Here is a 24,652-nt window from a genome sequence, read left to right as displayed (position 1 = left end):
ATAAACCAGTCAGGGCAGACTGTCGTGCAGGTGGGGGGAATGCCCAGACATATGAGATGTTGGCACAGTCCCCCTCCACCATGTCTTCCCTCATCTCTGTAATTGCCTATGATGCAGCTGTCCCTGTGGAGAGTACATCAAAATGGGCCTTCTTTGGAGCATTCAGCATGGTGCCTCTGAGTTCCAGGTGCAACTGCTAAAATCTTGCTTAAGAACGTGACCCTTGTGCTGTTTGTAATATATTTTTGCACAATTTCACCAAGGTGCCTTATACAATTGTGTGTTAGCATACTTTTCCTCATCTTCTAGTGGCCCTTCGGATGGAGGGTGACTACTTCAGTTTTAGGGCTTTAGATGTGACGAACGGTACCAATATAGGAAACACGGAGGTTTCTACAGATGGGTGCAGAAGCTGCTCAGGGGAGAGGGAGAGTGAATGAGATGGTGTTCTGCTTCACCTGCTCATATAGGCCCTCGACATTCTGGTTCTTGTCTTGGATGCCCCTCGGCTCCCCAACTCCCGTGGGTTATGAAGCCAGCGATTCTTAGGAGTGGGTGATTTGTTGCATAGGGGGCATTGAGCAGATCCTTGAATCTTTTCCTCAGCCCATCTCTTGTCATGAGCACCAAGAGAAAGAGTTACATTCTCTGGGCAGATGCCTGTGCGTTAACGAGCCCTATTCTGTCTCTAGATTAGGAAATCAAGTTATAACCCGTTTTTGTGGCTGGACCAGAGATTAGAGAAAGTGCCCCCCATTCTACCGTTCTCGGTTGCTAATTTATGATCCATGCTGGAAAGTGTGAACGGTGGGTGACAACAGGTTCGGTTTTGGCTCTGGTGTATTGCACACAAGAGCGTTCGCGCTCGGTTCTTGAAGGCTCGCATGAAATGCGGCGGATTGGATATCCGTATAAGTTTGTGAGTTGTCTGCCACCGAGCAAATGCAGGGCAAAAAGAATTTGGTTTGGACTAAGTTCTGAGTCTTTACGGGGAGAAATGCGAGCTCCAAAGGGGTGAGAAATCTATTGATTGTCATTCTATTTGACTTCTCTCCCTCTGCCGGCTGGCGCACCGCTTTTCTCTTCCGATCTCCCAGTGTATTCAGTCAGATGGTGCTCCAGTCAGTGTATCAGTGACTCATCCAGAAACCACACACAGCGGCGAATGGAAGCAGCCTTTGGGGCTGATTGACGCGGTGGCCGGTCCAACCGAGTGCTGCCTTCCCCGCCCCGGGGGAGGCTCTGTGCCCGATCAGGGATCCGAACGGGGCTCGGCTCGCCGCTTCGCAGTCTCCTGCTCACCCAGCGTAGGCGCAACATCCCACGGATACCAGCCTTCGACAGTGCACCGGGATTCGCAGCGCTCCCTGCTGCCTCAACAATCTAACCAGAGCTCGCTTGGACACGGGCTAGAGCTCCACCGAACCTCCGCTAAACCCACAGCACAGCCCTCGACCGTGCCATTTCTCCAGAAATCACTTATAGCCACATTCAGACAGCACTTAGAGGCGATTTCTCCGTCTGTAAATAGTTATATATATATTGACGACATTCTTTGATTATAACTTTTAAAGAAATTAAGTGGATCTTTGAACGAAGATATCTGTCAGCCTATAGCAAAACAACCTGGAAAACTTGTCGTTTCTTTTTGTAACTTTTTTTAATGGGGGAAAATTCTGAAACATTTATTTAAACATTCGTCTGCAGTTGAGGGAACACATACTTTTGCCTGGATTTTAGGTTCTGAAGTTTCTTCATGATGACTCCGGTCTGCTTCCTGCGTTCGCTTCTCGTCCTGATCTTGGCTCTGTTGTCGGCCAATGCTAGTAACTGGCTGTAAGTGTTGATAATTATGACAATATTGTGTTTGTGTTATTGCAAAAGAAAACTATTGATTCTTTCATCTGAAGGCGATGTGGTGCAGATGGCAGAATGCATGTGGTGAAGAGACTGTAAGATTCAAACGCTCCTTGTCCTACAAAAACAAAAAAAAACTTTTTCTTCTTATTGTGTCCAAGTATATATTTTTTTAAATCAGATCTGCAGATTCATCCGAATGAATGTTTTCCAAGTTGACATTAAGTTTCTAAAATTCCCCAATAAAATAGCACCACCCTTCCAAGACACTAAACATATGTGGCGATTTCAAAAGATCCGTGTTATATAATTTTACCGAATCGGTGTAGTTACTGTTACTACATTTGCAAGTTGTTTTCCTCGCTTCACTCAAACCTCGAGCTATGTCCCTCGATGCGGAGAATATCATTCCTATTTATTTATTTATTCATTTACTTTTGATTAGTTAGGTGGGGTGATCGGTGAGGGTGACAGAAAAGTAGGCTTGTGCAGACCTGTTCGAGACTTCAGGAGATACGTGCTTTCAATTAATCTTCATTCTTTCATTCATACTGTGTGAGTGAAGGTACGGGCTGATGACAGGCATTTGTATTTAAATCAAGATTTACCCAAGGCTAATTTATTCCAATAATTTTATTTTCAAGAAGCGCGTCATTATATCTCAGCGGTGAACAAAATGTTGTGAGAATAGTCATAAAGTAGTGGTACCACGTATAATCGCCTTCTCTCTGTTGTACCGATGTCCCGTCAAATGAAATGGCACCGATTCCGTATTCAGTTTCCTTTTGAAAAGTAACATGCTTATAATCCTTCCATATCTAGCAGAAGGGGCTGCAGGGCTGAGTACAGAGTTGTTGTTTTCGAAAATGAGTATCAGGAATTGAGATGGGTTAGACCAGCAACAAGTGACTTAAAGAGGCAACGCAATGGAATGGCATACTGGATCGACACAGCTTGCGTTTTATGTGATTTATGGGGCGCTGAAATTAAACGCAATTGTTCTGTCTCTCGCTGCTATTGTGCAACAAGCATTTCGTCCTGTTTAAGCAAGAGAGCAAATCTGAGAAACGGGTGAAGCAGAGGGAGAGAGTGTGAGAGAGGTGGATCTGTCCATTTCCCATGTCTTATTAAAGAAGGTATTTGTTTTCCAAACGATCCTGGGCAAATCGGAGGAGGGGGAGCTGTTTGGGGGAGTTGAAGGTCAGCTTTGCACAACAAGGACCTCGTACACTGTCATAATGCCGAGTGCGAACCGCTCAAACAACAGATAGCTCATTATTCCCATTTGTATTTACTGTGCTGTGTCCTACCCAAAAAAGCGCAGGATGGGGAGTCCCTTCTAAATTCTGGTTACGCGATGAGCGGGAGCTTAAAAGGTTAAATAAAAGTGTACCAAACTCCAGAAGGCAAAACAGAGTTATCATTAACCCTTTAATTACAAAACATTTTACTGTGGCTGCAAGTTTAAATCCTTTAGATCAAGGAGCCTGTTGATATTCAGTAACACTTAGAATCCGAGAGCTCTGTGAATCCTGAATTATTTTAGTTTAACGAGAATCTCCATTGTTCTGTGACCAACATTATGGTGAACTGTGTCGGCAGGCTTCATGCTGGTATATGGAGAGAAAACTCATTAACCGCAAGGTGGGTGTCCGTAATTAACCGCAGGTCCCTTTTCCGCAGTGAAATTTAGTGGCATGATTCCCCATGAACTGTAAAAGCACAGCGAGGGAAGATGATTTCTACCTTTCAGTTTATTTACTGTTTTCTTACAATTTTCGGTCTTAATAATGTTTTTCTGTATATTATTTTAAGAACTTATTTTCAACTCTAAATATTTATTAGCGGAATACAGAATATAGCATTCTGGGGTTTATTCAACAATACGATGCATGTTTTGAAACATTCGCAATAAATGTGACGTGCAGTCCATTATTTGAAATGCACAATTCCCATAATCAATTCTCAGTATTTCTGTCAATAATTCAAGTTGTAAAAAAATTGGCTACAGAAATTTAAATGATTATTTTACGTCCCTTTTCAAGCATGAGCACAGAACCCGAACTGCACCGGCGAAATCTGGATAATTTATGTGATGGCTCATCATCAAAACAGTGTTTTCTTTGAAGTCCATTAAATAAATACAAAGAGAGCTGGAAAATAAACGTAGAAACCGAAGTTTGACAGTAATTTGGTATCGTCTGCTTAACGTGCTTTTACTGTCTCGTCCTCTCCCATAACAGAGAACGCGACCTCATACAAAGTTCTCTGATATCGTTTAACTCATCTGTTACGGAAGGGACGAATTAGGAAAGTCTAAATTTGCAAATAACTTACTTTGCACAATTTTTCAGATTAGAATCTCTATATTCTAATGTGTTTACCAGTACTTAAGTATAAAATACTAAACTTTTAAGATAAATTTCCAAGCAAAACATACAGCTAAGACAGTGTTGGCACTGGCCCAGGGAATGTGTTTGGGGGGTTCTGAGGCTATGATAAATGGAGTGTGCTGTAATAGATCAGTTCAACAATAAACTAGATCTCTTATTTTTAATTCCAGTAGATCACTCGTTTTGAAATGCGGCATATCTGATTTGTTGTCCTGCGGTGAGCCCTCATTTATGTTAGACCGCTGAATTCCCTACTGTTTTACTATGAAGTAGATTCTGCTAACCCGCTGTTTTTGTTTTTTTTTGTTTTAACAGGTATCTGGCCAAGCTGTCATCCATCGCCAGTATTCAGGACGAGGAAACGTGCGAGAAGTTGAAAGGCTTGATAAACCGACAGATCCAGATCTGTAAACGGAATGTGGAGGTGATGGACTCGGTGCGGAGAGGTGCCGAGCTGGCGATCGAGGAGTGTCAGCACCAGTTCAGGAACCGCCGCTGGAACTGCTCCACCGTCGATACGCTGCCTGTTTTCGGCAAAGTGGTCACACAAGGTACTCAGAGGTTACACCCGGTAATCCCGGGTTATAACACACAAGGTGCTTAGATCAGAAGCAACAAATCCAGGGCATGAACCAAGAATAGTGCAAGGATCAGTGAAAGTTCACAGTTATAATATTGTCATGAGAAGCTAAATTAAATCACAGAGCCTGGCGATATTGGGTTCCACTAAGGACGGCATGTCTTTTAGCAGTCAGAGCTGAAAAATGTGGGGGATTGATCTGTAAGAGGGAAAAAAAGGTGCCTTCTTTATGTTGCTTCCCTGTTTAAAGTTCTTATATTCTTATTTAATCCAAGAATACCGTAAGAGAATTGAAGGATGATAAAGGAAAGGAATTCCATTGTAAAGAATTCCCTATCCACATTCATCAGGGTTGCTCGACGATCCCTACAGATTTGATGGCCAAAGGACATGTTTCCATGCTTTATCTCTCTATCAATCATTACAGAATTAATACACACAGGTCAAAGACAATAATCTGAGGTGGAAACAAAAGCTCTTTTGAGACGGGAGTAATGATCACCCACAAATTAATAATATTGAAACACAGAGAATAAATGCAGGTGCACATCTGTGGTAGCAGTCCTGGAATGGAACAAAGGTGGTACAGGAATATGCTGCACTCCTCACTCTCAGGAAACAATAAATTATTGGGAAAACCAATAAAAGTTGAACTTCAATGATTGATCTCTTGGCCGTCTCTAATTTATCAACACTCTGTAACTTTCTACTCTTGCTTTCCAAAAATCAAATATGATGTCCTCTTCATGGATTGAAATCATGATACATTATAATATCACTTCCTGTAACTCACTCTTCCCCAAGATTTCAAACCTGCAGAATGCTTTATCTCCCTCAGTCATCTCACATTCCTGCTATCTAGAGGTTAAGAAGCCCAGCCCAGGACAATCGTAACTTAGCTTTTTTCTTTTGTTCTTTACAACCTTGAGAATGTTTGAATGCTTCTGCCCCTCATCAGAATCAGAAGAAAAATTAAAAGGAGATAAAAGTCCTGAGAAAGCAGAATTATACCAAAGAAACTCTTGGACAACCAAATGTCAACTGATAGTGTCATTATGGTTATTGTACTACGGAAATGGGAATGTTAGATCATTGATAGCAATCTTAAGATTCAATCCAGAATAGCAAACACACACGTTTTGCTAATAAGATACGTATGATGTAGAGGCACAGAATAGAAAAGGCTGCAAAACTGCAAATGATTATGCACGGATCTTATTTTCAAGCTAAAACCAAATTAAGGAATTTCTCAGATGACTCCATGAGTTTATTCAGTGAATATTGGAACCCCCATAGATGAAAAAAATTGTTGGATCCTAGGTTAAGATAGACCTTTGGGGACAAGGTGCAGTGCTTGCTCTGGGAGAACGTAATTGGGTGAGGGCATAATTGGACTTAAAGGATTCTGTGATGAATGGACTTGCCAATCATAAACACGAGGAACTCCACAGATGCCTGAAATCCAAAGTAACACACACAAAACTCAGCAGGTCAGGCCGCATCTATGGAAAGGAATAGATAGTCAATATTTCCAGCCGAGTCCCTTCTTCAGGACAATTGTTGGAGCTTAAGCAAATTAGTAATGGTCAACAAATTCAGGAAAACAAGGAGGAAGAAAAATCGTTTAGAACACTGGTAATGACATAGCTACATTGGGAAATAGTGAAATTCAATGTTTAATATTAATAATTCAAACATTCGACAAAAAAATCCTAGTTAGTTCAGTCAGTGCTTAAAACAAGTGACAATAGATCAGCCACCTAGGATAAATTCCCATGATTTCCATTTACATCAAAATCAATATAAATGAACACTGATAGGTTTAAGGGGAGTTAGTCTGCTGCTGCCTGTGTTACCAATAGCTTTAATTAGCTATCAATAAACAGGATATTTCTGTCTCCTCTTATTTCAGATTCTGACTCATTTCCCATGTACCTCCAGCATGTTCATTATCTATTAGTTTCTGTGTTTGCTTCACATTCTAACCAACAAAACACATTGGATTAAAGAAAACAAGATGCATGATACAAGGAGTAAAACACATGCACACACACACAGCCTCACAGACACAAAAGCCAGTGGCCTCACAGATAGATTAGGAATGCTATTATCGGATCCCTAAACAGAATGGGAATCATACCCTAGGATGTTCATGTACAGTGTCATTACAGTAATTCCAGAAGTCACCCAAAATTAAAATAATATTCTTGGAAAGTAATAGAAATGGCAACTCTTTCACCAACACTGCCCACTTCCACTTGAACCTTTGCTTGTCCCTAGTTCAATTTCGTTTATCTGCAACTTTAATCATCATTTGTAAACTTTTTATCTTCCAATTGAGCTCATCTGAAATTCTACTGCCCTTATTCTTCTTTGCATCAGATTCTCTTCATCCATCTCTCCAGTGCCAATAATATATACTGGCTCAGAGTCCTTCAGTGATTCAGTTTTAAAATACTGAGCCCCATCTTCAAATCCATCAGACTCCTATTTCTTTGTTTTCATGGAGCACAATAACAGTTTGGGAACTCCTCTGAAACACAACTCATGGATCTGCCTGTCAACCATCTTGCCCTTTAGTCTGGAAGTGCATTTATATGACTCTTCACCCCTATCTTTTCTTTTAAAACCTTCCTCACATGTGACCAGAGGTTTGGTCTTATGTTTATTCACCGATCATTATTTTCTTTCTAGATATCAAAGTCAAATTTTGACTGATTGTATTCCTGTGTAGGGCATTTTTTTCCCCAAATGATTTGTATAGATGTTGTACATGGAGCTGTATAGAAAATTGAGCAGTTAAACACAGAACAGCAGCGGTAACTTAGCAAAATTAATGCATTAAGGTGTCATGTTAATACTGAACAGATTTGATGTAGGTCAAATATTGATCATGTGAGATAATAAAAATTGAATTAAAAAGAGGAGATCAAGAATGGTTATAATTGGAAAGGAAGGCTCAAAATTATATTGATATTAATAAAAGGAAAGACGTCATTGATTTACACAGATAGTGCAGGTAAATCAGGGACAGATGTTTAGTAAGACCTTTAAAACATTCCAAGTAAAATAAAACAGATAGACTTGATTGTGGGGGCTTGAGATCTGAAGGAAATTGCAGATATCAAAAGAGATGGTTGGAAAGTATAACATCTAGCAGTAACTGTAATAGGATTTACAATGAAATCCTGGGCTTTGAGAAGGCTTAGTCAAAGATGGAGATATGCAATGAAATATAATACATGTAGGAAAATAAACATTAGACCACGTAAATTATGCACTGAAGACATCTGAGAAACTCAACATTGGAATTCCTGGAGTGCTAGGTTTTACATTAAATTTAAGGCTAGCCAAGTTTTAGCAAGGATGTCCAGAACTGGCCCCAGGAATAACACTATCGATGCCTGTAGACACGGATGTTCAAACATACAATACACAAGTAAAACTTCTCTATTTTTCTTTGCGACACTTTGTCAGTATTTTACCATTGTTAAAGTATTACATACAAAGCAAATTACAGCATCTGCATTGGGACAGAGTTGTTTTTATAAAGAATAATTTAACAATAGTTTGAAATCCCAGAACTAGGAACATTTGAATTTTAACAAGTGAAAGCTTGAGACTTTCTTGAGGAGATGGTTTCACATCACCAGGTCCATGTACTATATGCCCTGCAATATATGTGTTGCCAGTGCAAATTAATTGAAGATGTTAAAACATAACAGATAGTCAACTGAACCATCTTAACGTTTTAATACTGGTATAATCTTACTATATTTTTTTAAAATCTGTCCTTCACAAACAGAGAACATTAGCTTCTGACCTGAGGGGCAGAAGACTTTTAATATTTAATATGTGGACATATTAATCTGCAATTTGCCAGTTTGCTCCATCTTCACAACTCAACCTGCATTTAAACCAGCTACATGAGGGCACTGTGAAAGAGTTCATGATTCCTTTATAATCCACGTAAACATGCTGATCAATGCTTGGCTGAACTATACTGACCATTCTAATAACTGGTTCTATCTATGCTCCTTCATCTCCTTTTCTCAGTATATTGTTCTGGTACCTTTGTCCACAATTTCTGTGTTGTCAGCCGATTTCAGCTGGGTTTGTACTTTGGAGATGAAACGACTTGAAATAGAAATAGAAACAGAATGTGAATGTATCCCAAAACCATTTTGCAGGAGCCTATTTAAAACAAATCGTGTAGATTTTCACTTGACCTTAGCATAAATGGGAATAACAAAGGAAAAGGTATTCAGCGGGTCCTGTTCAAACTGTCATCATTGACCAGCAACTTAACTGGAATAGCCTCATACAGCAGCTATAGAGCAGGTCTGAGATGGGGTATCCTGAGCCTAACAACTTGCTTCTTAAGATCAGAACCATTTACTGGCATATCAAGGCTATGAAGGAATACTCCCTACATGTCTGGGTAAGTGACAGTCAAGAAACTTAATACCATTTAGAACTAATGAGGCATTTAATTGGTACCTTATCCATCATCCAAAACATTCATTCCCTCCATCAATGACACACCAAAGTTACAATATATATCATCTACAAAATATATAACAGTTATTCAATTAGGATGTCCCAGCAAAACCTTGCAAAAAAAAAATTATCAAAAAGATTTGGCAGGGGTAGTCCTCTATCTTCAAGGGGAACCAGGTCTTGGGAACACCACTACCTTAATATGCCCTCCAACTTCACACACCACCATGACGTAGAAATAAGGTGCCAGTACTTTGTTTTAATGCTGGAACTGTTTGCCCAACAGCTGGTGAGGGAGCACTTTCTCCAGAGGACTGTTACAGTTCAAGTAGGAGGCTCACCACCAACTCCTCTAAGACAATACGTATAGGACATAGCAGCTCACTTGATAGGCACCCCACCCAGAAACATTCACCGACTCCAATGCACTGTAGCAGCACTTTGTACCATTTACAGGATGCACTGCAGCAACTTACCAAAGGCTCCTTAGACAACATTTGCCACAGCTTCTACCAGCCATAAAGACAAGAGTAGCAAAGCACATGAGGAACACCACATGGGAAGTTGCTCTCCAAGCCAAAGACCATTCTGACTTGGAAATATACTACTGTTCCTTCAATCACTGGGTCGAAGTCCTGGAACTCCCTCCCTAAGAGCATTTTGGGCAATGCTGGTATACCACATTGAGGTTTAAGGCGGCAGCTCAATGTCACCTACTTAAGGACACTAATAGATGGGAAATTAAATTCTGGCTCCGCCTGTGAAGAGCACATCCCTTGAATTAATTATTTAAAAATTGTAGGCCTTGCCAATATTGTCCAAAACCTGAAACTAAAATTGTTTAAATAAGTAGGTACTTTAGGTCCAACTATCACGTCATGTTGGTCAATTGAATTGAACACTCCCAAACCAAGATCTCATCTATGTTGCATCATAGTTCTTAAATCGAGGAAGAATGCATAAGAGGGTGAACAACCAGGAGCAGAAATGCTCATGGTATTGTAATTGTAGGAAGACGGGTACTACAACGAACCTTAAAGTGAATTTGAATGTAAAGTGAGTGGGGGTGGGGGGGGGGGGGTTGAGATACCCTAAACGGACATGAGGATGGGAGAAACAGGCCTGGAAGTGAGCCAACCATTATTTTACTGGGTGATGCCAAAATCTTCCATGTCATTTTTAAGCCGGAAAGGCTTGGAGCCGCTATAAAGGAGCCGGCAGCCGCTATCTAATAGAACTGCGGGAGGGAATGGTAAGCGAGAGGCAGTTGTTCTCAGTGTGGATGGATGAGCGTGGGATTCCATGGATTAGAGCGACCTCCGCTGTCATGACACAGCCCTGCAAGGTGAGGACCGGCCAGCCGGATCAGCTGTCACATCGCAGTCCATCCCATCCCAGCATGTGTTGAGGACCTTCGTTCCATCTCCCACCTTTCCCCGTGAATGCTCAAAAGGGAATTGAGCTCAGTAAAATGCAGACATTATTTAAAAGGAAACAATGTGTTGGCAGCACGCGTCCTGCTGCCGCATGCTGGGTACTGACTCTCGTGACATCAAGTTACCCGCAACCGTGGGGGACACGTTCTGCTGCAGGTCGATAGATTCCATGTTAGTAGCACAAAATATGTCACGCATTTGCATTGATTGAATTTCTGCCGGATGAAATTTCGTTTGTTATTAACACGTGAAGACAACGCATTTGGCGAAATTGATTTATGTTCATTTAATTACCGTAATATAAAAAAATACAATTATGTTTCACTTATTATTTTCGGCCCCTTACACTTCTGAAGGGTTAATAGTTGCTGTGGTGCTCTGCTGTCTCCTTAACTGTATCAGCGCTGGGTTGATAAGGGTAGCTTGTAGCCTGAAGTCAATATTGAAACGTTAGTACTGGCACACGTGCCTTTTCCAAAAGTTGGCTATTCAGTCCCTTGATCCTTACTCTGCCATTCACTTCAGTCACAGACAAACTGCAGCACAAATTCGGTTTTAGCGCCATACTGAAGGAAAGTCTATTAACAACCACCAGAACCTGCAGTCCTGGTTTATTCAGCACCTCCTGTGAGGTTCACAGATCAATTTTTGTGTGGTTCTTAAAATGAAAACTGATCAGGTTCCCAAGTTCAGGGACTGGCTTGATCTCCATGGTTCATACCACAACGGATGGTTTGTTTGCTCATTAGGGCATGAGACGGGTCTTAAATCAATGAGTCATACAAACATACAACTGTCTTGCTGGTGCCAGGTCTTTAAAATAGCTATCAGTTAGCCACTCTCCTCCTCTTTCCTCATAACACTGCAGATACTGCCTTTTTTAAAATTATGCTCCAGTTCCTTTGAATGTGGCAACTCAAAATATTCAAGCCTAGAAACTGGATCCACTTATGCATTTAGATCATGAGTCAAAGCCTATATTTCAGACAATCCACTTTAATAGAATTACAGAATGATATTTTAAAGGTCATGGAATTCATATTTTTGCCCATCGATCCTTCTAAAGATCTATCCACCTGATCCTCGTCCAGTGCTCAATGTCCACAGCTCTCCAGATTTTACCTCTCTGTACTAATCTAGTTCTCTGTTTTTAATGATATTAAATTCACTTCCATCATACTATCAGACAGTGCATTTCATGCCATTGTAACTTGAGTATTTATTTCCTTGTGTTACTACTGGTTCTTTTGCTAACATCTTGCCAACTGTACCAGCTTTCTTTTGCTACTGCTGAAAGGAATTTCTTCTTTTATCAAAGCATTTCATGGCTTTGAATACCTTTATTGCATCCTTCCTCTCTCTGCTCCATGCAAAATAAATCTCATCCTTCTAATTTCACCTTGTAACTTTTTCACCTCTGATACTATTCCAGGAAATTTATTCTATATCCTTTCTTTGGACCTTGATATCCTTCATGTGCGATGCCAAGAAATGATAATATTTCATGAGGCCAACCCAATGTTTTACTTAAATTTAACATAATGTCCTTGCTTTTGTATGCTTCTTCTGACAAATGTGTCATACTCCTAATTAATGGCTCAAATTACCATATCTTCCGCTATAGACAGTCAGGTTATTTCCAGTGTATCATGAACTGGGTAGAAAAACTTAGTTTATTTTGCAGTTTAAGGGTAATATAGCTGAAAATGAGAATCACGCAATCACTCCAGACTTCCCTAGAACAAAAATGAAAGGGAAGAGAACACTTATTCTTTGTTTTTAGAACAGCATGGACTATTTTGGCACCAGCAAGATCCCTGGCATGCCAAACCCAGGTAACTATGCACGGTTTGAGTTCATAATTGGCACTCAATTGGTTTGCATTTTTTACTAAAATATTTATAATAGGTCAAAATATTCCTACATTACAAAAATGACTACACTTTAAAACTACTTCATCAGTTGAAAAGACTTTTGCAATGCCTTGAAAGTTTCTCTAAATATGCCACACAAGTGCAAGTCTTTCCTTTTTTGCAATTTTGGTTAATGCCTACAGGTTCTCAGCACCACGATGCAGATAAGGTACTGAGCAGTTCTGATGCTGCATTAAGCCATACTTTTCAATCGTAACTCTCTAGTAAACATACATATAATGCTTGTTGTACTCTGAATGGAGTAAAATCTTATTTCCAACCCTCTGTTTCAAAGTTATACCGTTAGCCATAGAGCATGGAAAGGGACCATTCAGCCCAATTCTTTCATGCTGACCAGTGGGCACCCTAACATATTAATCCCATTGACCAACACTTAATCCGACACCGCCTTCTATGCCAACACCTGTGTGTTCATCTAGACACTATTTAAACTCTGTCTGTGACCCAGCTTCAACCACCATCTCAGTCTGTAGAGGGTATTACAGTGCACTGTATTCATTCAGACCCATATCACAAAGTCACTTGGTGGTATTTCATACTATTCCAATCTCACAAATTCTTGATAAATACAACCAAGTTATCAATTATTTTGTGTCAGTTTTTTACTGTGTGTATTAACTAGATTGAATTTCACATAATGGATAAGGATATTTAGCCCTTAGCATCAACAGTACATTGGCTTTCTAAGATGTCCACTTATTTCTGGTCTTCTACCTTCTTAAAAATTTCTTTCTATATTTTATCCATTTTTTAACTATTTATTATTACGTGTCAGGAAAACACATCAGACAGGTCCTCTCTTCATTCATTTGCTGATGAGCTTTAAATGATATGGCACAATGACATGAAAAGCAAGGACCAGCACCTTAGCAAATGGCTTCATTCCCTGCTTCCAGGAACAAATTATTCAGATGAACAATTGCCATGGTAATAGACCTGCTTGAGGTGAATAATCAATTTACTTTCATTGTGAGGAATAGTGGGTAGAGGAAGGGGGTTTTGACTTTACACTTGTCAATTCAGGTAAACACAAACAAGAGAAAATCTGCAGATGCTGGAAGTCCAAGCAACACACACAAAATGCTGGAGGAATTCAGCAGGCCAGGCAGCATCTAGGAAAACGGATGGAAACCTTTCTAGAAAATACCCTTCCGGCCCTTTAAGCCGCACAGCCCAGCAACCACCAACTTAACCCTGAACTAATCACAGGACACTTGCTGAAGGGTTTCCACCTGAAATATTGACTGTACTCTTTTCCTAGATGCTGCCTGGCTTGCTGAGTTCCTCCAGCATTTTGTGTGTGTTATTCAGGTCAAGAGAGCAATTTTATGCATCTTTCCTTCAGATCAGGGAAGGTATGGATTCTAAGTGAAAAGATGGGGAATACACCTGTCAAATGCGCAAAAGTAGAGAATGAGATGTTTATCCTTTTACTATATTGCTTTAAGGTGGCATCGTCATAACATTGTTTGAGTCACATGGATATCCTTTCCTCTATAGTTGCAAGGCCATTCTTGCATCTGTCTTTCATCAATGCCTGCAGATACCCAATTTCCATTCTTTGTTCTATATTGATGGCCAACTGAAAATAGAATGTGTTTGTATTAATGTTTATCACCAAGCCATTGGAGAATGGCAGAGAGAGGAGGGGAGCAGAGTGGTTGATCACTGCTCTGGCTCCACCAATTCATACAAAATGACATACATTTTTTTAACTGGACGAGTTACATTAGAGTGATGAATTGAAACTGTGACTGTTCTATTCCCCTTTCCACCCCTGGGGTGTTGAGTCCATTTGTAACACTCCTATTGTCATCCTGCTCAATTAAGCTAACTCAGTGCAGATTAATATATCCTCATCTATTCAACACCTGTAGGGAATTTACCAGCCATTGAGGGTTCTTATTCATATCTAACTGAATACCAACAGTCATAGCAGCAAATTCTGCTGTAATTTATGTTCACAGTACCCACTTAACAGTAGATTTCATACTTCCTGTCTCATATTTCCAAATGCTAATTTGTTAATTAGTTGTATATGCAACACTTTAACACTTCATTAATCATAGTCTAAGCTAAGCACTCTAAATTCATGCTGCAAACTATGACTGTTAGCACAAAGAAGTATTTTAGCACCATTACTTATGTGTGCCACAGTCCATTGGTGCTTTAAATTTATACGCATTGTTGAAAAAGCAATTTTAAGCATTATTCACAATGGACTAAGGGGTAAGGTGGATACAAACTTGTGCTGAGTCTGGCAATAAGCAGATGGATGACATTGCCTTTGTCTGGTAACATTGAAGGTCCTACATTAAGTTTCATTCCCAGTTCCTAGATGACATCAGGATGCCCACATTCAATATTAATTTAGTCGAATAGACTAATCTTATTTGGAAGTGTTAGGGTGAGTGTTGCACATGGAAAAATGTTACATTGATTGCAAATGGGATGAAAGTATACTACAGGGTCAGGGTGTATCTAATTCACCTAGAGTCTTGGTATTGACCCGGGTGCTTGAAATTAAACAGCAACAAAAATACGTAATAAAAGAGGTGTTATGGAAAAGTTAATAGCCCAGCAACTGTAGCTGTCATGTAAACAAAAACTATTTAAATTAATGAATCAGTTGGTATGTTGACAAAAATAAGGGAAATACTGAAAAAAAATGTACCTTTGATTTAGCTGAGGCCCTTGAGAAATTTCTCTAATACTCAAAGACCCATTATTACTGAAATCGGCTGTGTGGAGTGGATTTCATAGGGCCAGAAAGAACCACTGAAAACCAGCACTTATTAACTTCATTCCTGGCTGCTGCATCTTCTCCAGGGACCAGGGAAGGTCTACACAGGCCAAAGATGTCATACCATTTTGCTGGTCTATTCAGTAAGTAGTCTGCTGTCATCCTAATAGCCAAGTCTGTGCCTCTGATCAGCCCCTGTCAACCCTTGTTCGGGGGGGGGGCTCAAAAGGGTCAGATGTAACAGAAACATCCAATTTACATCACTGCTCTTTTGCCGAAGTTGGGCCTGCTGTCAGTAGCATCAGAGGAAAATAACTGTAGATGAAGTTAGTGCAGGAATGAACAATGACAACTGAGCTCAAAGGACAAAGTGCATCCAGAGTGGATGCAGTTCCTCAGCCCATAGTGAAGAGCATTAGGAGAGATTGATGCCAGAGGTCTTTCCGTGAAGGTACCGTCTAATTTTGCAATCTTTCAATATCATCGGGCTGGGAAAGGGAAAGATTTAGTCAGGTTACATACTCCTGATCATTAACCAAAGATGCATGCTGAAAACTCTACATTAGGCTAATAGTAAGACCGTTTTAAAATGTGCTCTGCGGTTGAATGGTCAGCTATGACAAAATACCTCCAACTCTTGATTGAGAATAGCCAGTTAAGCAAAGGAAATAAATTACTGCCAATGTCCTTGAAAAGCTGGAGGAGAATACAGTGAAAATTATAGTGACAGAGGATTGAATTCCAGTACACCCCATATGTTTAAGGAAAAGTTGCATCACATTCCTATTAAACATTATTAATAACATTTGTGTGTTCTAATATATCTGGAACAATATTTGTTAAGAGAAAATAATTTTATTTGTAAATGAAGAGGCTCTTAGTTTGCTAAAAAAATTCACTGCTGTTGAGGCCCAGGACCAATATTAATAAGACATAAATTCCTCCTTGGAAAAAAAATACTTTTGCATTGGAAAACAGTTTAATTAAAATAGAAGAATCCAACTGGTACGGCCAATTGGCACAAAATCTTGTAAGACAGTTTCAGTTTATAGAAAATAGTTTTTATGTTTAAACACTATTAAAAGGTCCCAACATTATCAGATCTATGATAAAGTTACTCATGAAGCTCTTTAAAAATTAGGAGTTAGAAACCCTCAACCATTAATCTGGGGCTGCAATGAATAAGCTGACCTCAGCTCTGATTCAAGATTATTTATTGTCAATCTTCAGTACACAAGTATAAAGGAGAATGAAATGATTGCTCCTTGGATCCAATGTAGCATTAAACACAACAAACAAAAATACATATGAGCTTATATACATAGACCGATTGTACGTACATAAAGTGCATAGGAGTATTTGTACCCAAGGTGACTGACAGAAAATTATAAAGTAGTGGTGGTGGGGTGGGTTAATGGGCTGAGATGTTGGTTAGCCTGAGGGCTTGGGGGAAGTAACTGCTTTCGAGTCTGGTGGGCCTGGTATGGATGCTGTGTGGCCTCTTCCATGATGGCGAGTGGAGGCTACTTTATTAAGTAGCTCCTGTACCTAATAAAGTGACCACTTGAGTGTATGTTTGTGATCTTCTGCTGCTGTAGCTCATCCTCTTCAAGGATCGATGTGTTAATGCATTCAGAAATGCTCCTTTTCACACCACGGTTATAATGTCTGGTTATATAAGTTACTGTCACCTTCCCATTAGCTTGAACAAATCTGGTCATTCTCCTCAGACCTCTCTCATTAACAAAGCAATTTCACCCACAGAACTGCTGCTCACTGGAGGTTTTTTTGTTTTTCACACCATTCTCTGTAAACTCCATAGACTGTTATGAGTGAAAATCCCAGTAGATCATCAGTTTCAGAGATTCTCAAACTTCTCTTGTCTGTCACCAACAATCATTCCATGGTCAAAGTCACTTAGATCACACTTCAACCCCATTCTGATATTTGGTCTGAACAACAACTGAACCTTTTGACCCTATGTCTGCATGCATTTATACAGTGAGTAGCTGCCACGATTGGCTGATTAGATATTTACATTAATGAGCAGGTGTACCTAATAAAGTGGCCACTGAGTGAATGTCCTTGATGGTTGTCCAGCTACTCCGGTTGGCTTCAGCAGCTCTGGATGTGGGAAAGAAAAATCAGCCAGAATTTCCAATGAGCCTCGGTGGCAAATGCACATGTGGATTTCATATGAGGGCTGGGTTGGTGTCTGTCAGCTGTGGTGCCTATCGTGCCCACTGTTCCCAACAGCTAATTTCCGGGCTTACAAATGAAAAATAATTACTTGCGTGGAATGCCACAAGGCAAAGGGAGCTCTTTGAGCTGCAGCCTAGCACTTATCAGAGAGAAGGAAAGGAAATATAAGGATTAAAATAAATCTATTTGCAATGTTCAAAGAAGAAACACAGACTTAAATTTGGTAATAAGAAACCTTAGTTCTAGTTTAACAAGATTACAGTTGTGTATAATAGCATGGAACTGCTTCATTCTCAGCTATCATCTCATGCCTTAATCAGCTTCACGTTCTTACCCACCAGCCACTAAAGTAACATGATCTAAAACATTAGTGATCTTTCAAGATTCAAGATTGTTTAATGTCATTTCCAGTACACAAGTGTAAAGGAGAATGAAATAATTGTTACTTGGGATCCGATGCAGCACATAGAAAACACACTAAGATAAAGAGCACAATAATAATAAAAATACAATAAATGTAAATACACAAGATAGCTTATATACATAGATTGATTATATGTACTGTACATAAAGTGACAGTAGGTACAGGAGTGTCTGAACATAAGATGACTCTGACAGGAAATGATAAAGATGACATGAGTTAGTGGGTGGAGGTGTTGATCAGCCTTACTGCTAGGGGAAAGTAACTGCTTTTGAATCTGGCGGTCCTGGTGTGGATGCTACGTGGCCTCCTCCCTAATGGGAGTGAAAGAAACTGTCCATGAGCAGGATGGGTGGGATCCTTTATGATATTACTGGCTTTTTTCCCCGGCACCTTTCTGTATATCTGTTGGCCCATCAATTAATAATTAATCAACAAGTAGTTGGCTTTATTAAGGGGGTTAGTTTTGCTACAGTTTGTGGTCTTAAACCAGTTTTTGGAGAGAGGAAGGGAGGTGATGGAGATGTTAAGAAAGAGGAAAGTGGTGATAAGGGCCATTCAGGCAATCATAGAAGCTAGCAACCTTGTACTGTGTTTCCTAAATAGTCTGCAAGCAAATAGAAGACAATTAAGTTTTAATGTCAGGAGCAAGCCAAAGATTGTGTAGAAACTGGTGCTACTGTAGGTCTACTATCATGTGCCCAGACAGGTCAATTGGTTTAACACTATGTCCTGGCAGAAGGCTTGAGTGATGACTGTTGCAGATGTTGGAGTTTTTAGAGCTATCATAACAGACTCCAAAACTTCTAGTTCCAAGTTGTATCAGTTATGCACTTAATCACAATACAAATGAAAAAAGACCATTGTAAAGGGGAAAAAAGTTTGAATGTTATTTAACAAAACTGTAACAAATGTAGCTTTCACACAGTGCTTTTAAATGTCAGAAACAAAAGCAAAATGCAGGGAGTTCAGGCAGGTTTGTGAGGAGTGGATTCGAATTGATGACCCTTCATCAGAATTGTGTTAGTAAGAAAGTAAATAAGTAAGCAAGTGAGTTTTAAGTGGCAGAGAGGGAGAAGAAGAAGAATCCATTGGTTATTATGGCAAGGACAATGGGAACTGTATCAGTTTGGGCTGGGAAGAGAGGGAGTGAGGGCCAAAACAAAGTACATAGAGGGGAATGTAGCAAGTTTATCAAAGGGAAGCCAAGATTAACAAGGACATCTCAGAAATACTGGCATGGGGAGGCTCGTCATCAGGCAGAACTGAAGAATTTTATCTTAAATGCTAAGATCCAGTTGAAATCTAACTGGTGTAAGTACCTACAATACCTTTGGGTTGATAATAAAACAGAACTGGTTATATAACTTGGATCCATCTATTGCTTTCTGCTCTCTGCAGGTACTGTTAATTCCATGTAAGTATGTCTGTAATGCAGTTAAGTAACCAGTGTCATTTCTTTGAATGCAGGAACAAGAGAAGCAGCCTTTGTGTATGCAATCTCATCTGCTGGAGTGGCCTTTGCAGTTACCCGTGCCTGTAGTAGCGGAGAGCTGGAAAAGTGTGGATGTGATCGCACAGTCCACGGAGTGAGCCCGGATGGTAAATACAAAAATGTTGCTTCATCTAGGACTGCCTGTTGTAATGAGAGCCATTGGCCTTGCACCTGTTAGGATCTATGTTCTTAACTAGTCAAGAGGGAAAGGACCTCAGTAAATAAAGTTTCATCAATTTCAATCCAGATCCTGCTGTACATCGTAAATTATGTATAATCTGGAAAAATTGAACAAGTCTAGCAGCATATATGTATTTCTATTTCAAATGTAATATTTCCAGCAGCAGTGTATTTTGACTTGTGTTAGGTCCTAACTCAGATTGGAGTAAGGCTAGTTGTTGGGGAAAAGAGTACGGGAGAGAGTAACAAACCAATTCTCAGTCTGGCAGAGTGTTTCATGCTGATTCTCATTGCCTGGGAGGGAAAATGCTCCACTTAACCAGTGCTAATATTCATCCTGAATGAACAAGCACCCAAGAAAATTCCCTTCTTTGTGTTTCATCATCATTTATGCATTTGTACTTCAGAGAGAAGCCACAGGTAGGGTAAGGCATATATCACTGACTAGTAATAACAGGAGGCCACTCTCCACCTTTCCAGCACCTGCGTCACGCAGATGAAACTGCATTGAGGAGTCTTAATATTTATGATGTATTTGACACACAACAGCTAAAGAGGATGGCTCAGTCATATCCTCTTCCTTTTAAGTCCTGCATGTCCCATAACTTGTTTGGACAACTCACCAGCTGTGGGTTATAAGACCAGCTTCCTCCTAGAAAATGATGAGCCACCCTAACTTGAAAGAAGTGTCTCAGACTAAAGTCAGTTCTTTATGCCCGTTTAAGGGAATGAGCAAGCCACTTAATGCAAGTACAAACATCTTGTGGTATTTGTGAAAATGTGTGTTTGATTGGCATCTTCTGTATTTAACATTTATCCAAAAATGTGCAGTCCTGATCATTTTTTTTTATTTTCCAGAGGGTGGTATTAATCTTTCTGGTTTAACTCAGGGCAGCTGTCTAAAAACTACTAAGAAAGATAGTCAGGCTAGACAGCTACCATAGATGGTGACGGGAAAACAAAGCAAATGTTTATCAGTTAAAACCCAATTCAAAGCTAAGATGAAAGACATCACATGGATTGTGTAATTAAAACTTACAGCTGAAGTAAACTGTTTCCTATGTACTCTATAAATTTACTCAAATGATTAGGCAAATGAAAACATCCTTTCTTGGAAATGAAGAGCTAATAAGAAAAAGTTAAAGAAACCAAATGTAACATATTATTGTTTTCTGCTTTGCTGAAGTATCAGGTTAAAGTTTCCATAGCTTTCCTAGCCCTGGTTTAGAAAGGACAATGCTGTATTTTTCCCCTAAACTTTGGGAGTGATGTGGGGGTTAGTGGGGAAGACTAGAATTTGATGCATTCAAACAAATACCAACTACTTCTAAAGACCTTAGGTAGAATACCACTACTTGCAAGGAATAATCATTTATACAAAATCATTAGCATATGGAACTGTTTGTCAAGCTTAATACTTAAGTACTCAGTGATAAATTTTTTGCAATTTTTCTCAAGTGGCTAGTATATATTCTTTGGGCATCCCAAGGGGCAACATTACCAGGATTTCAGAGCATGGCATGTGAGATTACAAAATCAATTAGATATGCTGAATGTGATAATCCTCAAGATGTTTTTGTATGTTTACATGAATTCCACAAAGTATCAATACCTTCAAGAACAGAAAAGCCGAAAAGCATTGATAATCAAACAAATACGGAACTGTAGTCGCGCGCACACATGCTACTAAAGAAACACACGGAGGCAGAGGGTGCTGAACTCAGAATGCCTTTACTGATTCAAAATCGCGCACTTAAATCTCCCCTCCCATGGGCTCCTGTGACCCGCGGGCTGGACATGATGTCAGACTGTCCCTGGGAGGTCCACCTCGAGCGGGTAGTTCCAAACGCGCTACCGCGTGTCTGCCCATGGCTCCTGATGGCGGTTCGAGTCCCGCATGTGCGGGCCGCCACACAACCCCCCCCGCCCCCCAGAAATGTCCATTGGGGGAGTGGAGCCCCCACTCTGTGTGGCTTGCCTAGGTGGACGGCCTTGCTGGTGTGGTGCGGGTACCTTCACTGGTTGCTCAATGTCTAAGTGCGCTTAGAGGCGGTCTACTGTAAAAGTCTCTTCTCGGCCACCCACCTCCACGACACACGTGGTTCCGTTGTGCTGGATCACCCTGAAGGGTCCCTCGTACAGCCGCTGTAGAGGTGACCTGTGCATGCCCCTGCGAATGAAAACATACTCACAGTCTCGGAGGTCTTTAGGGGTGAAGGATGGCGTGGGACCATGCCTGGAGGTCAGGACCGGTGCCAGGGTCCCAACCTTGTCCCGCAGCCTCGTTAGCACCGCTGCTGGAGTTTCTTCCGAAACTCGGGCCACTGGTACGAACTTGCCTAGAACCGTCAGGGGGGCGCCGTAGACCAATTCCACTGAGGAGGTGTCCAGGTCCTCCTTGGGGGCTGTGCGGATGCCCAGTAGGACCCAGGGAAGCTCACCTGTCCAGTTGGGGCCCCTGAGGTGCACCATCAGGGCCGACTTGAGATGCCGGTGGAATCGCTCTACCAAACCGTTGGACTGGGGATGGTACGCTGTGGTGTGATGCAGCTGGGTGCCCAGGAGCTGCGCCAGTGCTGCCCACAAACCAGACGTGAACTGCGCCCCTCTGTTGGAAGTGATGTCCGTTGGGAGGCTGAACCTGGCGATCCAGTTTGCAATGAGCGTCCTGGAGCAGGACTCAGTGGACGTGTCTGCGAGCAGTATGGCTTCCAGCCATCTGGTGAATCTGTCTACCATGGTAAAGATATACCTGCCCCCCCCCAGGAGACCGGCAGGGGGCCGACGATGTCCACGTGGATGTGTTTGAACCTCCTGTGCGTCGGCTGGAACTGCTGGAGGGGAGCCTTCACGTGCCACTTGACTTTGGTGGTCTGGCAGTGTACGCAGGTCCTGGCCCGGTGTCCGACCTGATTGCACAAACCGTGCCAGAGGAATCTGTCCGCTACCTACTTTGGCCTTGCCGGCCATCAGGCTGAACAAGGGTCTCATGATGCCTGCCGTCACCGGCACGAACCGATGATAAAAGTTGACCATCCCTACGAACTCCTGCAGGCCCTTGACCGTGCTGGGCTTGGGGAACTGGTGGATGGCCTGGACCTTCCGGTAGGGGAACTGCACCATGTCGGTTGACTCTGTGGCCCAAGAAGTTGATCTCTGTCAGCCTGAACTAGCACTTCGCCGGATTGATTGCCAGTCCGTGGTCACTCAGGCGTTGGCACAGCTGGCGCAAATGTGCCACGTGCTCGTGGTGCAAACTGCTGGCCACCAGGATATCGTCCAGGTAAATGAAAACCAAATTCAGGCCGCGTCCCACCGAGTCCATGAGCCTTTGGAAAGTTTGGGCTGCATTCTTGAGACTGAAAGGCATCCTCAGGAATTTGAACAAGCCAAACGGGGTGATGAGGGCTGTCTTGGGCACGTCATCAGGGTGCACTGGGACCTGATGGTATCCCCTGACCAGGTTGACATTTGAGAAGATGGTCGCTCCGTGCAGGTTCGCTGTGAAGTCCTGGATGTGGGGTACCGGGTATCTGTCGGCGGTTGGGGCATGGTTGAGCCTTCTGTAGTCACCGCAGGGGCTTCCATCCTCCTGCGGATTTGGGCACCATGTGCAGCGGGGATGCCCACGGGCTGTCTGAGTGGCATACAATTCCCATCTCTTCCATCTTACGGAACTCCTCCTTGGCAAGGTGCAGCTTGTTGGGTGGGAGCCTGCGAGCTCGGGCGTGCAGCAGCGGTCCTTGCGTGGGGATGTGGTGCTGCACGCCGTGCTTGGAGTCGGCCCTGGAGAACTGCGGGATGACTATGGAGGAGAATTCTGCCAACACCCTGGCGAATTCGTTACCCGAGAGGATCACGGAATCCAGGTGGAGGGGCGGTAGCTTGGCTTCTCCGAGCTGGGAAGTCTGGAACGTCTCGGCGTGGACTAAACGCCAGACTTTTAGGTCGACCAGGAGTCAGTTTGCTCAAAGGAAATCTGCCCCGGTAGCGGCTGTGACACCGCTGCCAACGTGAAAGTGCAAGTGAAACGGCTGGACCCGAAATGCAGTGAAGTAGTTCACGGGCTGTATGTCCGAATACTGGTGCCATTTGCAGCGGTGAGTTCAGGGCCTGGGACCGCGTTACAAGTGTCCATGTTCGAGGGGGGGAGTACGCTGACTTCGGCCCCGGTGTCTACCAGGAAGCGTTGCCCGGAGTGTCGGTCCCAGAAGTACAGGAGGCTGTCTCAGTGGCCAGCCATCGTAGCCATTAGTGATGGCTGGCCCCGGCGTTTCTCAGAAAAGTACATGGTGCACGGCAGTGGCATGTGCCTGAGCCCCATCTTTGGTGATAGATTGATCCGAACTTTCATCTTTCTCCCCTGTGGGTGTCGACGGCTTCGGTTGCGGGGCCCGGGCTTTGGGGCGCGTGATCGTGGCTAGGCCAATGGAGGCTGCTCCACATTGCTTGCTCTGCCAAAGGACGTCTGCTTTAGCCGCGACCCTGCGTGGGTTGCTGAAATTCTCACTCGCGAGGAGGAGGCGAATGTCCTCTGACATTTGCTCGAGGAACAACTGTTCCAGGAACAACTGTTCAAATAAGAGTCACGGCTTGTGGCCGCCCATGAGCACCAGCATATCATAATATCATATATCATTCATGATATCATAATATCATTCAGCATATCATAATATCATATATCATTCATGAGCTCGGATGGCGTGAGGTTGCCCAGGCTGTCCATGGCGGAAGAGTCCAAAGGTACGGATCAGGAGCGCCTTAACCTTAGTACCTGTCGTCTGTTCGTGGCTGGCGTAGGAAGTCGATGATCCGGCCTGCCGTCTCCTGGTCGAGCATGCTGGCCACGTAGTAGTACCGCGTGGCGTCGGCTGTAATGTCTCTGATATTGAACTGCGCCTCAGCTTGCTT

At 42.1% G+C, this 24,652-nt stretch overlaps 1 protein-coding gene across 3 annotated transcripts in view; it reads left to right on the top strand.

The window, feature by feature from the left end:
- Positions 1 to 1,309: 1,309 nt before the first annotated feature.
- The window catches only part of wnt4 (wingless-type MMTV integration site family, member 4), a 34,571-nt gene continuing 11,228 nt past the window's right edge, over positions 1,310 to 24,652 (top strand). Inside the window, exons 1-3 of one of the 3 annotated variants that reach the window (XM_072245390.1) lie at positions 1,310 to 1,836; positions 4,566 to 4,801; positions 19,537 to 19,668. In XM_072245390.1, coding sequence (XP_072101491.1) covers positions 1,757 to 1,836; positions 4,566 to 4,801; positions 19,537 to 19,668 — 448 coding nt within the window. In that variant the 5' untranslated portion in view covers positions 1,310 to 1,756. Of the gene's footprint in view, positions 1,837 to 2,932; positions 2,994 to 3,452; positions 3,502 to 4,565; positions 4,802 to 19,536; positions 19,669 to 24,652 lie in introns of those variants that run through there. The other 2 variants (XM_072245391.1, XM_072245392.1) reach the window with 2 other exon arrangements.

This window comes from Mobula birostris, chromosome 27, assembly GCF_030028105.1.
Source record: "Mobula birostris isolate sMobBir1 chromosome 27, sMobBir1.hap1, whole genome shotgun sequence".
Classification (NCBI taxonomy): domain Eukaryota; kingdom Metazoa; phylum Chordata; class Chondrichthyes; order Myliobatiformes; family Myliobatidae; genus Mobula; species Mobula birostris.
Note: the sequence above shows the minus strand (reverse complement) of the source record. Positions and strands in the feature narration are given on the sequence as shown.